This window comes from Leptodactylus fuscus, chromosome 5 (assembly GCF_031893055.1).
Source record: "Leptodactylus fuscus isolate aLepFus1 chromosome 5, aLepFus1.hap2, whole genome shotgun sequence".
Lineage (NCBI taxonomy): Eukaryota > Metazoa > Chordata > Amphibia > Anura > Leptodactylidae > Leptodactylus > Leptodactylus fuscus.
The window spans coordinates 180,419,766-180,439,313 of record NC_134269.1 but is presented as its reverse complement, the minus strand read 5'-3'; the positions used below and the strand labels follow the sequence as shown (position 1 = coordinate 180,439,313).

Genomic DNA, 19,548 nt, shown 5'->3' with positions numbered 1-19,548 from the left:
GGCGGCTGTGGCCTCTGGACTCTGCATGTCCATCGGGGTTGTCGCCGATGTCTGCTCAGGGCTATCTACAGTGTCATTCGGCCGCAGGAGAAGGGTTGTGACGACAGGCAAGTTAGGGGACTTTGAGAAGGGAGAGGGGTGGGGTGTTGGGAGTGAAAAGGTTGCCAGTCCAGTGAGGGACACAGGAATTGGGGGGCCTGGGCAGGTAAACCCGGGGGCCCCTGGAAGGGGGACGGGGACAGGGCTGCCACAGCGGGGGGGGGGGGGGGAGGGGTCACGGGGTAGGTAACACAGGAGAAGGGGGATAGGAGAAAGAAGCGAGCACATGAGGGAGTGGGTAGGAAAAAAAGTGGGTTGGCGGGTGCCAGGGGGGAGATGAGGAAAAGGGAGCCGCTGTGGACACAAGGCAAAGGAAGAAGCCTGCACGGCGCTACAAGTGGGTCGCGCAGGGGGTCAGGGTTCCGCGGACGAAGTCGCGGGTACTGCTAGTCTTTTATAAGTCCCACTAGGAGACTTATACAAGAGATCGCAGGTGCAATACCCTGCAATATTTCTGGGGATGGGGTGGTCTCAAGACATAAATTACAAAAGCAGCTTAAATTAACCAGTCACCCAAAAGTCTGTTCCAATGATTAAATAAGGATACAACTCGTAACTTTGTAGCCAAATCACTGGCGATCGCACTGTTGTGTTGACAGGAGAATCCTGGAGAATGAAGGATAGCGACTGCGGTAGAGCAACAGGGAAGTGATAAGGCAAGTTTTAGGGTGCATTCACACTACTGATACGCTGCCTGATTCTGAATGTTAAAACACGTTCAGAATCAGCGCGTATAAAGCAGTTCCCATTCATTTCAATGGGAACCAGCATACGAGCGCTCCCCATTGAAATGAATGGGCTGCTTTTTTCACTACGAGCGCTCCCATTGAAGTGAATGGGAAGTGCTCGCGTGTACGGCTCGGAATGAGCTGAGCTAGCCGTACACACGAGAACTTCCCATTCACTTCAATGGGAGCGCTCGTAGTGAAAAAAGCAGCCCATTCATTTCAATGGGTAGCGCTCGTATGCCGGCTCCCATTGAAATGAATGGGATCTGCTTTATATGAGCTGATTCTGAACGTGTTTTAACGTTCAGAATCAGGCAGCGTATCAGTAGTGTGAATGCACCCTTAGTGTGCTCTTGACCTAGGGGGGGGGGAGAAAAAAAAAAAAAAAATCACAGGCATAGTAGAAAGCTATTTAGGCTCGTGATTTGGTACGTAGACGCCGCGGGAGCTTTTGCGTATACGCTCCCATTGTTTTCAATAGGAGCCGGTACCGTATACGCGGCGCCATTTTGCGGCCGTGATTTTGCGTATACGGTATCGGCTCCCATTGAAAACAATGGGAGCGTATACGGCCCGCAAAAGCTCCCGCGGAGTCTATGTACCAAATCACGAGCCTAAATACTCCGTGTGAACCCGGCCTTACTTTGGCATTTTCAACTCACAAAATGCACTGACAGAAAGACAACGTCAGACGTAATCGCTGTTTGAAATATATGAATATTGTTAATGTTCAGTTTCCATCATGGCAAAAATGCTAAACCAGATACAACTCAAATCTGTATAGTGCATGTGCAGCCTTGCAAAAGTGAAAATCTCCAAAAACGGAAATCCAAATACCACCACAAAAAAGGTTACAACTTTAAGAGGTGGGGAAGTTAGGAAGCAACAGAGCTAGGAGACAATACTATAAGGTAGAGTGGGGGGACACCAAACACTGTCAACACATTAAACAGCCAAGAGTCTATGACAAAATGATCAACTATCAAAAGAATTCATACATATATAAGAATGCAGCCCACCATGTGTCATATCACTTTGTGTCCTTAGTTTTTTTTTTTTAAGATTCTATCCATGTTGCTAGAAAGGTTAAGTCAAGACAATATGCAATATAATTGCAATACAGTGGGACGCCGCAGTCCTTACATTACACAGGTTTGGAAAAAAGAAGAGACAAAATAAACCAAACACACACAAATTCTGCCAGGAATGACAACAGACTTGCAGTAAACCCAATGTTATCTTTGTAGTTTGCTGATAAAGGCTCAGACAGTGTGTTTATCTCTCTATGTAAAAAAACAAATGGTTGTCCTAATCGCCTGGATAGAAGAGGAAGAGATAACAGCTTTGAAAGCAAGCATAACCTAGAGAACGCCAAAGAACAGCGAATCACATCATCCCTCTTAAGGCTTGTTCACACAGGGCCAGTTGGGCGGAATTTGGACGTGGAAACCATCTCCAAATATGCCTCCATACAATAGTGGTCTATGTAGACCACCAGGGTTTGTTTTTCCGTTCGCGGTTTTTTGGCAAAAACCGTCTCAAAAAACCTCCAGGCGTTTTATCAAGGTCCAGTCCCTGTGCAGGAGGGAAAAACTGCCTGGTGTTTGAGGCGTTTTTAAAAAAAAAAAAAAAAAAAAAAAAAAAGCCTCTCACTTCTACCAAGTCAGTTCTGTCCAACCAGACCGAAACAGCCATCCGTAGCTGAGAAACGGTCTTGGTATAAAACCGACATTATGCAGTAAAGGCTTCTGGGAAAGTCGGGCATGATGTTGAGGGTGCTTCCTATAGAGGACAGCATAACAGAGGCACTGTCTCACTATTTACATCTTGGGAGACAGATTCGCATATTCCTCCCATAACCCCTTGCAGTGGAGCAACTATGGCTGTATAAGTCTCCACACACCTAATAGGTGGTCTCTCCATAAGGATGGACATTATTCCCACAATCTAGACTTTCTATGGTCAAATACAGGACAAATTTTCAGCCTTCCTTAATAATTGAACTAACCCTGCCTGAAAACACTATTAAAATAAACTGATGGTTATTGACAATACACAAATCAATGGACACAGGCCAACTCAGGCTTGTAACAAATTAGCCACACAGTCATGACATCGTTTGGGGTGTCTGAAGAGTACTTTGCCCAGCGTATGCCGATAATAGGAACCAGCAGATTCACAACCACCGACTAAAAAAGGTGCTAGACTGAAGGTCACTGTGATACTCAGCACTGAAATTCTGTATTGAAACTTTATAGAAAGGTCACATATATATATATATATATATATATATATATATATATATATATATATATATATATATATATATATATATGTGTGTGTGCGCGCGTGTGAATAGATTACACACGCAAAACACAGTACAGAGTTAAATATGTACCAACACAAAAAAAATTTGCCAGTTAATTTCGTTTTCTTGTGCTGATATAATGACTGCTCTGCATGACCCACCCTCACTAGCGCTTTGTTTCTAGAAGATATTACTGTAAACATGGCAACGGCTTGAGGCATACAAGGAAAACCCGAGTAACCAACAATCTCATTCACTTAGCGCTTAAAACTGACCACACCTTTCAATGGTCCGAGGGCGGTTTGTGTGCAGAGCCAGAGCTATATTACAATGTGCTCATATAAAAAAAAAACAAAAAAAAAAACACTGGATATCTCTGGACTACTTGCTAGTGGTGTAGTATTGTTCACATCTACATTTAGGATTTTACTTGGAAATATAAAAAGTTTAAATTTCTGCTTTCAATCCGCAGAACGCACAAATTACAATTTTTTACTAATTCTTTCGTTACAATAGGAGACGTTATGAGATATGGACTGTAAATCTCTACTGTTATAGTAACATTTCAACAATTTATAAAGCCATATAATATGGGACTTCATTATGGATTTACAGAGAATGTCAGCTTACCAATCCATCGCAGTTGCTTATAGCAACTGAGGCATTAGGTATATCTGTTATATCCCCAATATATAAGCAATCTCTGTGTAGTGGTTCTATTTCAGTCACATTGGAATCTTCCTCCCATTCTACTGTTGCTCCCGGTGCAATAAGTCTTGAGTTCGCCTTTAACCTCAGATGAAATTCTGTGCCAAAAATAGTAACATTATAATAAATTTTATGCTCCGCAGATTCCTTATTGACCTCCGTAGTATCTCTCTGAAACCGCGCCTTTTGTCTCTTTGACACTGCATGTGATAGAAAATTCCCTTCTGCATCTGTACTGATCGGAGTTACAAGGCTGTATTCTTCAATCTTCTGCAAGAGAGAATCTAAAAATTAAAAGAAATGGTTTATTTTATTTTTTTTAAAGTAGCCAATTTTCACAGAAATGACAAAAACTGTATAATAGACAAGACAGTTTAGTGTTACGAGAACGTTCTCAGTAACACAGACCGGTGACGGCCCATTTTCATGTTGCTGTAATGTTTATGCATACTTATCATATTACAGCACTAATTGCCAACATCTGTTTTATTCCTTTCTTTCCTACAGTTGCATAACATATTAAGCTTAATCCTTGCATTGACCAGTCCATTTTCCATATGTATTCCTATTAGACGGATGCCTATGTTGTGAACACATGCACACTTGCATAACTCCTTTACTAAATTTTGAAAAACACCCATTTTTTTTAAATATAGTGCGAGTGGCCTCATGCACATGGCTGAAAATTTCCTGACTAGCAGTCAAAGGCACTGATAGACTCTTCTGTAGGCCTGTAATATAATACCAGGGATGCTCAATAAGGGTCCATTCACACAGAGAAAAATGGCACTTTATTTAGCATTGAATTTTTCACGCTGGAAAAAAAAAAAAAAAAAAAAAGCTAGCGGCACCCATTGAAGTCAATGGGAGGCTTTTTTTTTTTCAGTGTGGAAAATTCAGCGCCATTTCCCTCTGTGTGAATGGACCCTAAGGTCTGGTTCACATCTGCGTTCGGTATTCCGTTCAGGAAATCAACTTGGGGAACCCCCAAACAGAATACCAAACACAATAAAAAGCAGTGAGCAATGAATGTACATGGACCCCATAGACTATAAAGGAGTCCGTGTGGTTTCCGCATGAATCATGCAGAGAGAAAAAGTCCTGCTTGAAGTACCTCTCTGCATGATTCATGCGGACACCACACGAACTCCATTATAGTCTATGGGGTCTGTGTGGTTTCATTGCACACCGCTTTTTAATGCGTTTGGCATTCCGTTCTGCAGGGGGATCCTCAAGCGGACTCCCTGAACGCAGATGTGAACGAGGCCTCAGTTATTTACCTCAGTGGGTTCTTTCAGTGTTACAAGGCTGCGTCTGTCTGTGCAGGATGAAATATGTCTGTCTAGAAATACAACACACAGTAGCAGCTCAGTCTGATGAAAGTACTAGAAGGGACAGGATGGCAAGTACAGTACAGTGCGGCTCTACAAAAATGAAGGGATCTGAACAGTTGTTCCTTGATTAAATTCCTTACAAAAGGAAGAAAAGAAGCCTAAATAATATTGTTGTAAATTGGGAATGATGCACCTTCTACTACCAAATAAAGTTTTGGGCCAAGAGATTAAATGGGGTAGGGAATCAAATGAAGATGACCCCTGTTCAGGGCGACCTATCAAAGTATCTTTGGAGGAAATGTGGAACCGTGCCATAAATTGGAGGAATCGTTGGGTAAAAGTCAGTGTTATAGCTTGTGAATTAGGCATTTCTGTTTGCATGGTTACCAGTACAATTCATGATGTCCAAGGTCAGGTCCTGGTGGGTGCCATGAATTTTGATGCATGAAAACACACACGCATACACACACACGCATACACACACACACACACACACACACACACACACACGTGTGGAGACACCTAGGCTTCAACAATGAAGGCATTACATGAGGCAATCTAAGAAAAACAGTGGGGGAAGTTGGCAGATTTGTTGCTTCTTAACAATGCATCAGCTCAGAATGTCTTGCATATCACAGCTGCTATCAGGGAATGCAACTTCATGGAGCTTAAAGGGGTTGTCTGGGATAAAATGATGCTTATACATTAAACTAAACACCCTCCCCCTGCCTAACTACTCATTTTTTATTTTTTTTGTAAAAATACGTATATTACAGAGATCACCAGGGAGATTTTCCGTTGACGTTCTGATTCTGGAAATGGAACGTCACCAATACTAACCCCCAACTCCATCATACTTCCCTGTCTTCCTGCCAGAACCTTCTGGCATGGGAGATCATTTCCTTCTGTGGGTCTTCTGCTGACAGAAAACAGAAATCTGCATAATGGAGATCGGGCGCTGGTGTGAACCCACCCTTAAGTATTCTAGGGAAAGGAGAGATTTAGAATTTTTTTTTTTTTTAAGTTTTTTTCCCCCATTATTTTATTAGTTCCCCCCCCCCCCCCAGGGAACTTGAACCTGCAATCATTTAATTGCAAGTCCCGTAACTCTTACAGCATTAGCTCCGGCCAGGAACACAGATACACCCCGGGTGCGGGCCTGAGCTTACGTGACCACGTCACCCAGCTTGTGATGGAGCGGTGGTGGTGGTGGGGGGTCTGGAGAGCAAGGGAGCAGAGGCTGCATTCTAGGCCTGCTAGCAGAAGTACCATAAGTACTTCTGCAGTTTGAAATTCCTGATGATAGTTATCAGATTAATTCACTATCACTGTAGTAAGAAGGTGGGATATAAAGTGTAACACCTTGAATCGAGTATAAGCCGATGCGGACTTTTCAGCACAAAAACTGTGCTGAAAAACTCAGCTTTTACTTGAGTATATACGGTACTTAGAAATTCCAATCATTACAAAAAAACCTATTAAATATAAATAAATATTTCTCTATACAGGTCTATATGAAGATACATGACTACATGAAGACTGTGCTGTCATCAAATTGTATGGTTTTACATATCAGGACATAAGAAACATAGGTAGTCTTAAAATTAGGTAAAATATGTCAGATGAGTCACAACAGATTCCACCATTTTATAGAGTGTAATAAATTTTCTGCAGCAGCACAAATACAGATCCAAAAGACAGAGCCCATCCCCTTAGACAATAATAGGGGTCTGCCCAGTGTCCATTGGGTTTCTGTCTGTTTTATACTGAAACCTGCAGAGAGAAAAAAGTCCTCCTTGAATGACTTTTCTGTACTCCGATTTTAGACAGAATCTGTAGCGGAGACTCCAACACAGATGTGAACCTAGCCTTAGAAACAAAGCCAATGTACATAAAATAAGAACTGGAAAACTAAAACAGATCATACTTCCATGTTGAAGGTCTTTCTCAGTGAATATGAAGCCCTGGTTGATAGCTTCAGTGCATTTTGCAAAACTGAGAATGATTTGGAAGGCAGAGTTTATGAGATTGAGAAGAGCACCAAAACCCAAACAAAATGTAGTAATTTTAGTCGAATGCAATTTACTGTCGCATGTGTGAGTAAAGTCGCATGCAATGTAAAGATGAACATGATTGGATCTTGTGTGACCGTTGCATCGCAATAGGTCACGTGTGTGTGTGTGGGGGGGGGGGGGGAAACCCTGACATTGAATAAGTTTAGGACAATTCTCCTACTGCTCCAAACTTATTCTCATTGCAAAATGGCAAGTCACAGTGGCTCATCAATGAGGCTCACTGGAAGGGACTTCCAGCCTCTGAAATTTATAACAAATCATATGCAAAGAAATAGTCTTAGCAACGCAAGTATTCTATCCATCACCCCTGCACTCATACGGAACACCAGTGACTGTCTTTCTGCTGACTCTAATATCATGTCCTCGCTCTATCTGAAACTATATCTCTCTAAGACTGAACTACTACTGTTTCCACCATCTAACAGATCTGTCGCTGATATATCCATTGCAGTCTCAGGCCTTACTATAACTCCTCATGTTTGACTCAGACCTCTCCTTCACCCCTCATATTGAATCACTTGTATGTTCATGTCACTTCCACCTCAAAAACATCTCCAGAATACGCCCTTTCCTTACCAGAGATACACTTATTGTCTCTCTGACTCATTCTCGCGTTGACTATTGTAACTCCTTACTAATTGGTCTTCCCCTCACTAAACTCTCCCCTCTACAATCTATTCTGAATGCAGCGGCCAGGCTCATCTATCAGGCTAGACGCTACAGCGATGCCTCTGGTCTGTGCCAGTCACTACACTGGCTGCCCATTCATTATAGAATAAAATATAAAGTTATCACTCTCATCCACAAGGCTCTCCATAATGCCGCACCTCCCTACATTTCCTCCCTCATCTCTGTCTACCGCCCAACCCATGCTCTCCGCTCACTCAATGACCTAACACTTACATCCTCTATTATCAGAACCTCCCACGCTCGTATACAAGACTTCTCCCGAGCTGCACCACTTCTCTGGAATGCTCTACCCCGGACAATCAGATTAACTCCCAATTTATACAGTTTCAAACGCAAACTAAAGACACATCTTTTCAGACAGACCTATCACAATTTCTAACGTAACTATAATTAGAATCCCCAAAATTTAACCCTCCTCTGTCCGCTCTCCCACATTTCCCCACATGATATGATGCCATTTCAGACTAACTTTATAGGTTCAAGCTCCAGCCACATTAAAGGACACCACTAGTGACGACTCAAAGTTTTAGGTTTGTGTAATGGCAGTCACCTCTATTACAAAAGTGTCTGACCTCTGTATAAGCAATGCCGCCCCTGCTACCTCGTGTCACCCCCTCTACCTCATAGATTGTAAGCGCTTGCGAGCAGGGCCCTCAGTCCCATTGTGTGAAATGACTTTCTTTGTAATGCATCTTTCTGTCTGTATTTAAACCCTACAAATTGTACAGCGCTGCAGAATATGTTGGCGCTATATAAATAAAAAATTATTATTATATTATCCATACATTTAAAAAGTAAAGTGAATATTTTTGTTTTCAGTGTTGAAATTTGAGGCTTTCCAAAAGTAGATAACTTTCACTTCTTCAGGTCAGATAATCTGCAGATTCTTGTAAAGTGTTATCTGTGTGTTTATATAGAGATAACAGACTTAGATTTATCAGATAACTGCAATTATCTGAACAGATTGCCCTGCCTGCAAGAGCAGTGAGGGAGTGACATCACTTGTCCTGTAGATCCATGGTTATAGAAACAATGGGAGGAATAAATTCACATAAAAGGCAAACAAAGAATTTCTAAAGCAATAAATTTAAGAAAAGGCTTCAATTTACATAAGCTACCAGTACAGATAGGATCCTTGAGATGAGACAACCCCTTTAATTCAATCCTAACTACATCTATGCACAAAAGTCCTTTGCAATATACTTGCCCTGTGGGCTGATTGCAGCTAAAGCTTCCTGAGGATGTGAATTTCTATTGCAATACTTAATTTTAAGCTGAAGAAGTAAAAAATTAGGCGCTTAATAACACTAAGCTCATAGAGCTGGCTAGCCATTCCCTTTCATTTGCCAAGGTTTTTTTTTTCTTCTTTTTCATAGGAATCCAAAACTATCTGGACACTACTTTTATTTGATAGTGTTCGGTCCTATTCACATCTGCATTCGGGTTTCCGTTTGGAAATCTACATGCAAAAAAAAAACCAAAAAAAAAAAACCAAAAAAAAAAACTCAATTACCTGGAGTACCCATAGACTAATGGGGCCCATGTGGTTTCCGCAGCACTTTTCTCCCCCCCCATGTTTCGTGGAGAAACGGAGCCGAAACTACATGGACCCCAATGTAGTCTATGGGTTCCACAAGTTTCCTTAGGCAACTGCTTTCTTTTTTTAAGCGTATAGGTTTGCAGTTGGGGGGGGGGTCCCCAAGCAGACTCCCAAGGCGGATGTAAATAGGGTCCAAGTTTTCAACATCAAGTTAGCCCCAAATTGGTGGCTATAAACACTTGCTCTTTAGGGGATGTGCCATACCATTATCCTCTAGAAAAAAAACAAAAAACCCACACACATTCTGGAGTGTTCTCCATTCACTTACCAAACCCATCACACTTCCATATTATGAAACGTAGCCAAAGCCCACTTTACATCACTTGATGCCTGACACTGAACATTGTGATCTTCGGCTTGTGTGTGGCTACTTGCCGATTAAAACCAATTTCAAGAAGGTCCCAATGCTGTTCTTGTGCTGATGGCTCTTGGAAAGGCCATTTGGAACCCTTGAGGGAGGTTACATAGGAAGTCCTCCAGCACCTTGCAATCCCACTCCGTGAGATTGCATGGTCTCCTGCCTAATGGTTGGGCCGTTAGTCTTATATGCTTCTACCAGTTGGTCAGGATAGATCTAGTAGATCAGAAATTTCACAAAATGACTAAGGAGGTAACATCCCATCACTGAGCTCTTCATTATCACTCATACTCCTACTACTACCACCAGTATTTGTTAGCCAGCCTCGACTTCTGCTGTGAAGAATGCATTCTGCCTGCCATGATCTTGCAGTCTTCGGACCAGCCTGGGTCAGTAATCACCTACAATGAGATTACGCCTTGCAGTAGCAACCTGATGGCTCCCTGCAATGAAGACTCAGATCCCTGTATAAGGATGAAGAGAGTGAATGCCAGACACCACCCTCAGGACTAGCCCAAAGATAAACTAGTAGGTCTACACCTGCTGCATGTTCCACAAAGCCTTTTTCTGAGCCTGTATCATGCTGGAAACACATCACAAGTTAAAAAGCATCTCACATGGTGACACGCCATACACTTGCTAGATTTTTCTCCTTGGTCAACCCATTGTGAAAAACAGCTACTACTGAGAAAACCCCAGACACACATTACTATATCATTCTATCATTACTATATCCATCTTCTGGAACGAGGTATTCACTGCGTCTTCTTGACGCGGTGTAGACCTCGTTCCAGAAGAAGATGGAGGCGGCGCTGGAGAGGTCTCTGACCGCATTGGGGATGCCCCCAGTGTTGTTTGAGCGCTGATGCTCGCCCCCAGTGCTGCAAGAGAACTCATTTACATATTGGAGAAGACAATGAAAGGTAGGAGAAGAATAGCCTTTCTTAAGGCTGTTCCGACGTGTGTGTTAGTGTTAGAGGGATCCTATCTTTCAAACCCCCTTTTTTTTTTTTCTAACAAGGCCATCTACACACCGTCACCTCCATACATCTGTGACCTTCTCCTGCTACTTCCCCAGTCTCTGGTCCTCACAAGATCTCAGGGCTATGGAGTCAGCAGGCCTACCCACTGACTCAACTTTTCCCTCAAACTGACTGCTGCTCCAATTCCTTCACAAACGTCTGACAGGAATGGTCAGTCAGAAGCAGCAAAGAGCTGTAAATACAACAACAAGCTATGAATTAAATGGTTATATCATATATTAGAGATATACATGATATCTTATACAATTTTTAATTTCTGTTTTCTGAAGTCTATTGTCAGTTCTTTAGGCATAGCCAAACGACTGGATCAATCTGAACCAAAAATTTGGCACTTCGATAAAACATGGGCTTGCAAAGATTTTAGACCAGGCTTCAGTTTTTAAGACATAACATTCTCCACATATGCACAAGGGCAAATATAGCAACACTGCCTTCGATATGAAGGATCTTCCTCCATATCGCATGTATTAGCCAATAGAAGCTCACAGATCTTTTACTTTTAATAGCCTCGCTGATATACTGCATTATCAGAGGACTGCACCACTCACTCACTATTGTTCTCAGCTATTATCAGAGGACAGCACTCACATAACCCATATACACTTGCCCACTTTTATCAGTCAGAGGATTATAGCCAGAGGAGATATATGGATAGGGATACTTCAATCATTACACCAAATTATTTGTAGCCATAATACTGCCACAAACATGGCCTGAGTTATAACAGTCGAAAATCAGCCTGTCTGCCAGTTGTAATAAGGCACCCCCTGAAAATAAGACAGGTCCTATATTTAGAGTGACAATTTAATATTATTTTCGGGGAAACACGGTATGTCCCTCACCTCTGCAAAAACATTTCTGCCTGTTATATCTACATGCTGTGACCCCCTCCTCATGTCCTCCAACCACATTCGGCTGTATTATTAACATCACTCCGCACAGAGAACTAAATGATCCTGCAGTGTGTCTGTTTCTCTTTAGTTGCTATGATTCCTAGGATTTCTCTATCTGCCATGAGCTTCTATGTGTTTCTCTCTTGTTATATACTACTGTACCATCTATGAAACTGTATCACTGAAATTTCTCCATTTGTGGGACTATTAAAGGATTATCTTATCTTATATCCTCCACATAGATGCCTCCAAGATTTCTCCAGTGCATCCTCTATAAAAGACCTGGGCAAAGCCCAGCCCTCTGACTGATTCAGACCAGCCCGCACAGCTTGACTAGGGAGGTGTGTCTAGGGGGCGTGTCTTAGTGCCGGCAGAAGATGGAGACATGTGGAGTGTGTCATAAGATGCTGAGAGATGTAAGGTGAGATGCAGGGTGGAGAGTGTGTGTGTCTGTGTGTGTGCCTCAGTAACCTAGGGGCAGAGATGGAAGGGGGAATGTTATACTAGGGCAGAGATGGCAGACGGAGGGGGGGGGGGACCATGAAACTGGGAGTGTTATGTCAGTCCAGGTAGCTGCAATGGGGCTAAGGAATAGCAGTAGGAAATCTCGCCCTGCACTACTCCCACTAGCTATCCCGGTCCCTGCCTCACGGGTGTGGGTCGGCTGTTCTCAGGCTAAGCCTGACCCCGACAGCTCCTCTCTCACTGATACCGTAGGCCTAGAGGGAAGTGGGAGAAGGAATGCCCTATAAGAACTCTAGGGACTGGAGACTAAAGGGGTCACCCCTAACAAGTGAAGTTGCTACTGACAGGGACTGACAAGGGTGTGCGCTGACTAACACCACAAGCAGCACACAGGAAAAATGTGGGAAAGGATTCCCCCAAACCAATATGGGAAGGAACCTTACACTAGGAAACAAACACAGGGAAACTGAGTAGAAATCAAAGGATAAGGCAATTCACTCACACAGTCAATAACACACAGAGGTAGGATTGGTGAACACAGAAGGGAAAACACACAAACCAACTTGTTCACCCAAACCTCCCAAAAACCAACCACGGAACTTCCTCTATCCCAGATAACCACCTACTCCTCCTGCTAAGGCCTAGCTCTGTAAAAGCGACACTCAGCACAGAACCATGGGAGGCCTGGGTTTAAATACAGAGTAGAGACCACTCCTCCCAGGTGCAAATGGGAGGACAGACTAATCAACCAGGAAATAAAGCTGCCTACCATCAGTGCGCGCGTGCAAGTCAGAAGGTGTGCACCAATACCCACGACAGGACAACCCCGCAGCGCCAGGATGCCACCCCAGACACTGCGCAGCCAAAAACTCCCCAGGTAAAAAAAATAGAAAGCAATGAACCTAAATACTCCTAACAGGGAGAGAGATGGAGGGGGGACTTGAAATGGGGAAAATAAAGGGGGATAAGAAACTGAGGGAGAAATGGAGGGGGGGGGGGGGGACATGAAACTTGGTGTAGATGAAGAGGACACTTAAACCAGGGGGACATTAAACTGGGGACAACTGGAGGGGGCATTAAACTGTGGAGGAAGCTGTAGGGGGACCTGTCTGCCTCTAGTTGCCCCCAGTTTAATGTCACCCTCCAGCTACCCCTACGGTTTAATGTCTACTTCCAGCTTCCCGATTTTAATGTCCCCCTCTAGTTGCCCCCAGTTTCATGTCCCGCTCCAGCTGTCAATTTATTGCCCCCCTCCAACTACCCCCACTGTTTAATGTCCCCCTCCAGCTGCTCCAGTTTCATGTCCCCTCTAGTTTCCACCAGTTTATACTGGGGCACCAGGAGAGGGACGTAATACTGTTGGGCAGTTGGAAGGGAACATTATAATGTGGGGGCATATAATGTACGGGTGACTGTAGGAGGATTATACTTTGTGGGGGGACATGGAAAGATGATTGGGAATGGGCGGAGTCAACATAGAAGTGGGTGGAGCTAAGTTTGCTGTGGCGCGGCCCTCTAGCTTAGTTTCAATTTCTTATGCGGCCCCATGGGAAAATTAATTGCCTACCCCTGCTCTATACTGTGGTACTCGCCACCATGTTAAACAACATGTTAATCCAAAAGTCACAATCTTAAAAACTAATCTGAAACCTCCAATGCCCTGCCACCACCACATGTACGGTAAACAGCTTGTTCCTTCCACGTTCCCTTGTAGGATTTAAGCCCTCATGGGCAGGGACATCTCCCATTGTGCCAGATGGTCACTAAATTAATTGTTAATGTGTTAGATTACAGAGGTTGACACTACTATAAACACCAAAAAAGCTTTCTTCTCTATGCCGCTAACCTCTCCTGATGTTGATATTTTTTTTTGTTAGCCATTAAAAAAATAAATAAAGTGACAGATTACAAGATTTCGGGACTGCTAGGTCCCTTCATCAGGCATGGTATATCAATACAATATCTTAAGGCAAGCGCATTTATACAAGTGTTTGGTGCACAATTGATGGAAAGCAGTACAAGCAAAGAGATAATTTTTTTAATTTAATTTATATCAGTTCACAGGAAGGCTGAGTTTTTATGGTCCCTTTGATTAGTGATCAAGGGGGGGGGGGGCTAAACCTGTCACATGGTTTTATGTCCTTTTACAACAACTAGACACCACGTTATAATCAAAGTAACCATAAAAACTCAAACTTAGTCTGCAGGTTGTTGGAGTGGTTGATCCGCCAATATTCAGCAAATTGCTGCAGTCAATGGTTTGGCTGCTCTGGGGTTTTGGCAGCTTTCAAGCTGGCCTGTTGCTGAATTCGTTCCTCGTGCTGTACTTGTGATTGTTCCAGCAGCTCGCTGGGAAGCCATATAATGAGCATGTTGTTGGCGATGATGATCTGCCTGCTCCGGGGTTACGGCAGCTCACAAGCTGGACTGGCACTGAAGTTGTTCTTCGTACCATGCCTGTAATTGTTCCGGCATCTCAGCAGCTCGCTGTAACGACATATAATGCATGTGTTGTTGGCATCGATGATCCCCTCAGCTCGGCTTGAGGAGAACTCTGTTGACGTCTGGCTTCCTTCATAGCTCACGTTCTTTGCAGCAAATTAGATTTTCTTGTTCCAGGCATGAAAATTGGCAAACTGCCAATTTGGATTGAAGGAGTTTGCCCATGTCAGATTATCTGCAGTGCCTGGACCAGATCATATAATATGCAAATGTGTGAACACTGGGGGTCAGTGTGTGTTTACACAGAGAGATAACAGCCCTGGATTTCTCAGAAGCTGAGATAAGAGCAGTGTAATATAGTATCTGAACATAAATTCATAACATTCACAAAGCCATGTCATTTACCGGGATAAAAAAGTAGCCTATATGTTAATTGAGGTTACAATCCATGTGCAGAGTTTCATTCAAGTCCGTTCAGCCGTTTTTGCTTGATTGAGTAACAAACATCCAAAGTTTGGGGCCACACGGTGGCTCAGTGGTCAGCACTGCAGCCTTGCAGCGCTGGAGTCCTGGTGTTCAAATCCCGCCAACGGCAAAAAAAAAAAAAAAACCCATCTGCAAGGAGTTTGTATGTTCTCCCCAATGCTTGTGTGGATTTCCATCCCATATTCCAAAGACATACTGGTAGGGAAAATGTACATTGTGAGCTCTATGTGGGGCTCACAATCTACATAAAAAAAAAAAAAAAAAATCCAAAAGTTTAATATTAGTAGGAATATATATATATATATATATATATATATATATATATATATATATATATATATTTTACACATATAATATATATGTGGGGTGTGCCCTTAACTTCAGGGAACAATAAAACAAAACCTGCTCACTTGAGCTACTAACTAAACACAGGAACGCTGACTATACATGTAGCTTGCTCCAGCCACACGAAACACCCCCCCCCCCTGCAGAAAAAACAAAACAGGCTGTGTTCACACAGGACTCTCACCAGAGGTCAGGTTGTTGTGACAGGACCCGACACCTCCTCTCTCACCCAGGAACTGCCCATGACTGAGGTTTTGACAGGGTTTTATAGGGCCTTGATGGGCCCCACATCCCACCTGTGCATGAGAGCTCCTTCCTGCAGTAGGACAAGAAGTGGTTAAGCACACAGTTGAGGTTTTGCTACAGCCCTGTGTAAGGGAGCCTGCACATGGAGTTTACGCTCCCTCATTCTGAACGTAAGAGTGAGTGGCGTAAAAAACAGATCCCATTGACTTGAATGGGTGCCGACATATGTGCGCTCTCCATTGAAATCAATGGGAGGCTTTTTCACCTATTGCTTTCAATGTGATATGCGTGTGTGTGTGTGTGTGTGTGTGTGTGTGTGTGTGTGTGTGTGTGTATGTATATATATATTTTAACTTTTCCTCACCATCTTCCTCTGTGTGAATGGACCCTAAAGGTCCATCCACATGGAGTTTTTTGGCGAGGATTTTGGCGCTGAAAATTCACGTGGAAAAAAAAAAGCCTCCGATTGACTTCAATGAATTCCTTTTTCCGCAAGCAGAAAAAGGAACCCATTGAAGTCAATGGGAGCCTTTTTTTCCAGTGCTGAATTTGATGCAGGTTCCACACCAAATTTAGTGCTATTTTCCTTCGTGTGAATGCACCCTTATGCCTGGTTCACATATGCTGATGTGTTCCGTCCGTAAGAGTCCGCATGAGGACCCCTTACAGACGGAACACAAGCGCAACTGCAAGCGCTGTGCAGTTCAAGCGCACGGGCCCCATAATAGGGTCTGTGCACTTGCCACACACGAATCATTATAGTCTATAGGGCCCGTGTGCTTGAACTGCACAGCGCTTGCAGTTGATCTTGTGTTCCATCCGTAGGGGTCCTCGTGCAAACTCTTACGGATGGAACACATCAGAATATGTGAACCAAGCCTTAGATAGCAGCTGCTGAGTCCCAAGAAAGTTTACAAGCAACCATTAGCATATGCAGCCGATGATGGGGTCCTCTGGATATTTATTCCTCAGAAGAGGGAAAGCATGCCACTGGCAGGGGGCTCCTTTGTGTTTTGGCATTTTTTTGGCTTGCAGCACTGGGGTCCTGGGTTTAAATCTGACAAAACACAGCATGTGCATGGAATATATGTTCTCCTCGTGTTTCCTTTGTGTATTTTAATTTCTTCCCATTGTCCAAAGACATACTGATTGAGTAACTGCAATGTCTATAAAGCATTGCAGAAAGTTAGCTCCAGATAAGAAATAAATAGTCAACATTTACAAATCCTTAAAATAAACAAACTGAGCTTTAATGGACTTCTTTCTGCCTGGGGCCCCCTACTTTACAGAACTGGTCTTCTGATGTCCCTGAATACCCCCTGATGGCCCATGTGAGTGGATCTGGTCATTTTGTAGCAGAGTTTCCCAGAGACAACCTTTCATGCTTTCAGCCCTTTATTTGCTTGAGATGAGAGGGGTTCATGGGTTCTTCCTGCTATTTCCAGAACAAAGCAGAGTAGACAGCGAAGCGGCTGGAGAGACTTCCTGGAGTTGACTGACAGACTTCCCAAAATTGAGCTCAGTGATAACACAGATTTTAAAGGAGTTGTCAGATTTAAACATTACATGCAGTCAGGTATGCACTTATACTTGCCTACAGTCTACTCTCTGTTACTGTACTAGGCTGGTCATCACCTCTGCTACTCTGTTTGTATACAGAATGCATATAGTGAGATATCATGTCGAGGGAAGCCTTTCAGCTAAGCACTGCTCTCAGCTGTATATTGCTGAGAAAGGCGAATGGCTGCAGAATTACCATTCAAAGTGATGTTACTGTTCCAGCCAGAATAGCAGTGGTGATGGCCAACACAACACGAGAGCAGAGAGGAGAATGAACGTCAGTTACCTGTAGTCAATTAATATATATTTTTTTTTTTTTTTTTTTAATTCCAGACAGTCCCTTAAAGTAATTCTCCCATTTTAAAAACTTATCCCTTATTCATAAGATCGCTGGTAGTCTGACTGCTGGGATTCCAGAGGATCAGGAGAGAAATGGTCTGCAACTGCTGTCAAATGTCCCATGTGGTCTCACTTCAATGAGATCTCCAGCAATTTCATACAACGTAAATGGAGTGGTGGCCACAAATTTGCACCTGTGAGATAAACCCAAGGAGAACTTTGCTAAAGGTGTCCAGCAAAGATCTAGAAGCCAAATACTTAACTCCAAGGGACGGCCACTAAGGTTGCACTTTTGAAAGTATTAAAGGGGTATTCCCATGTCACATACTCAACAGTCTTCACTGCTGTAAAATCTTCTTTCTTCCTGGTTTCTTGCATCATTTGGTGGGCGGGGTTTCACATTGAATATGACGTTTAGCTCCACCCCAAATTACTGTGTAGCTCCGCCCACCCATAATGGACTATGAAGTACAGGCAACAGCAACTCCATTCTGTGTTACATACAGAGACTGCCGGTCTCAGCCATAATGAACACAAATGAATTAGCTAGCCTGATAACTGGGAGAACAGAAGAAATGAAAGCAGCTCCTCTCCCTTATCTGAAAGCAGGATCTAGGTCACTTGGTGTAGACACAGGAATAGCTAGATACACAGGCTCGCTCCCTGCACTTAGCCCCTCCTCCCTCCCCCGAGAGCAGCAGATACATCACTTGACTCATGAGCAGATAAGTCAGGGCTGTGGCCACAATGAATTGAATAAAGTAAGATAGTGGACAAACAAAGCAGCTTTGCTGAAGCAGTGTATTTAGGAAAAGTCTTACACCCACATTAACAAGCAGTATAGATAGGATCCTTGTGATGGGACAACCCCTTTAAAGACTTAATTCCTAGACAAAGTCTAGGAAACAGTCCATGTGTCAGCCATATTTACTGGCTTGAACTTGAACTTCGTGCTGGTAGCAGGAATCCTAGCAGTATAGTTAACTATGATGCTAGGAGTCCCTACCTGCCAGTGACATACGGTCCCGTACTGTAATTGATAGGGGACAGTATGTTGATAGGAGTCCCACTCCCAGCATGAAGTTCAAGCTGGTAAATCTGGCTGACATGGACAGAGTTTCAAACAAAATGATTTCCAAAGCAGATGCAAATGTGACAGTCGCTGACTAAACAGCTACGAGTTTCAGGCAGTCAGATGGAATATACAAATAAATTCCCCTTGATGGAAAAAGTAAAACTATCTAGAGTGAGCACGGTCTACAAGGTGACATCTCCCTATTGAGACATACAAGTCCATCTCAAATTATCAAAGTGTTCATTTCTGTTAAAGTTATGATTATGGCTTACAGCCAAGGAAAACCCCAAAGTCATTGTCTCAGAAAATTAGAATATTATACAAGATCAACTGTAAAAATATATTTAACAGAAATGTTGGCCAAATGAAGTCTGGCCAGTAAATGTCCTCAATACTTGGTTGGGGCTCCTTTTACATGAATGACTGCGGCAATGTGGCATGGAAGGATCCGCCTGTGGCACTGCAGAGGAGTTATGGAAGCCCAGGTTGTATGATAGCAGCCTTCAGCTCATCTGCATTGTTGCGTCTGGGGTCTCATCTTCCTCTGTCTCAATACCCATAGATTCTCTATGGGGTTAAGGTCAGGCGAGTTTGCTGGCCAATCAAGCACAGGTATACTGTGGTTATTAAACCAGGTCTTGGTACTTTTGGCAGCGCCAAGTCCCGTTGGAAAATGAAAATTCCATCTCCAAAAAAAAAACAAAACAAAACAAAAAAAAAAAAAAACACACAACATTTCAGAGTGCAGCTAGGT

At 43.2% G+C, this 19,548-nt stretch overlaps 1 protein-coding gene across 1 annotated transcript in view; it reads right to left on the bottom strand.

The window, feature by feature from the left end:
- LOC142203773 (A disintegrin and metalloproteinase with thrombospondin motifs 2-like) overlaps nucleotides 1–19,548 on the bottom strand; it is a 283,879-nt gene that overhangs the window by 251,212 nt on the left and 13,119 nt on the right. The window contains exon 2 of the mRNA XM_075274794.1: nucleotides 3,766–4,127. Coding sequence (XP_075130895.1) covers nucleotides 3,766–4,127 — 362 coding nt within the window. The remainder of the gene's footprint in view (nucleotides 1–3,765; nucleotides 4,128–19,548) is intronic.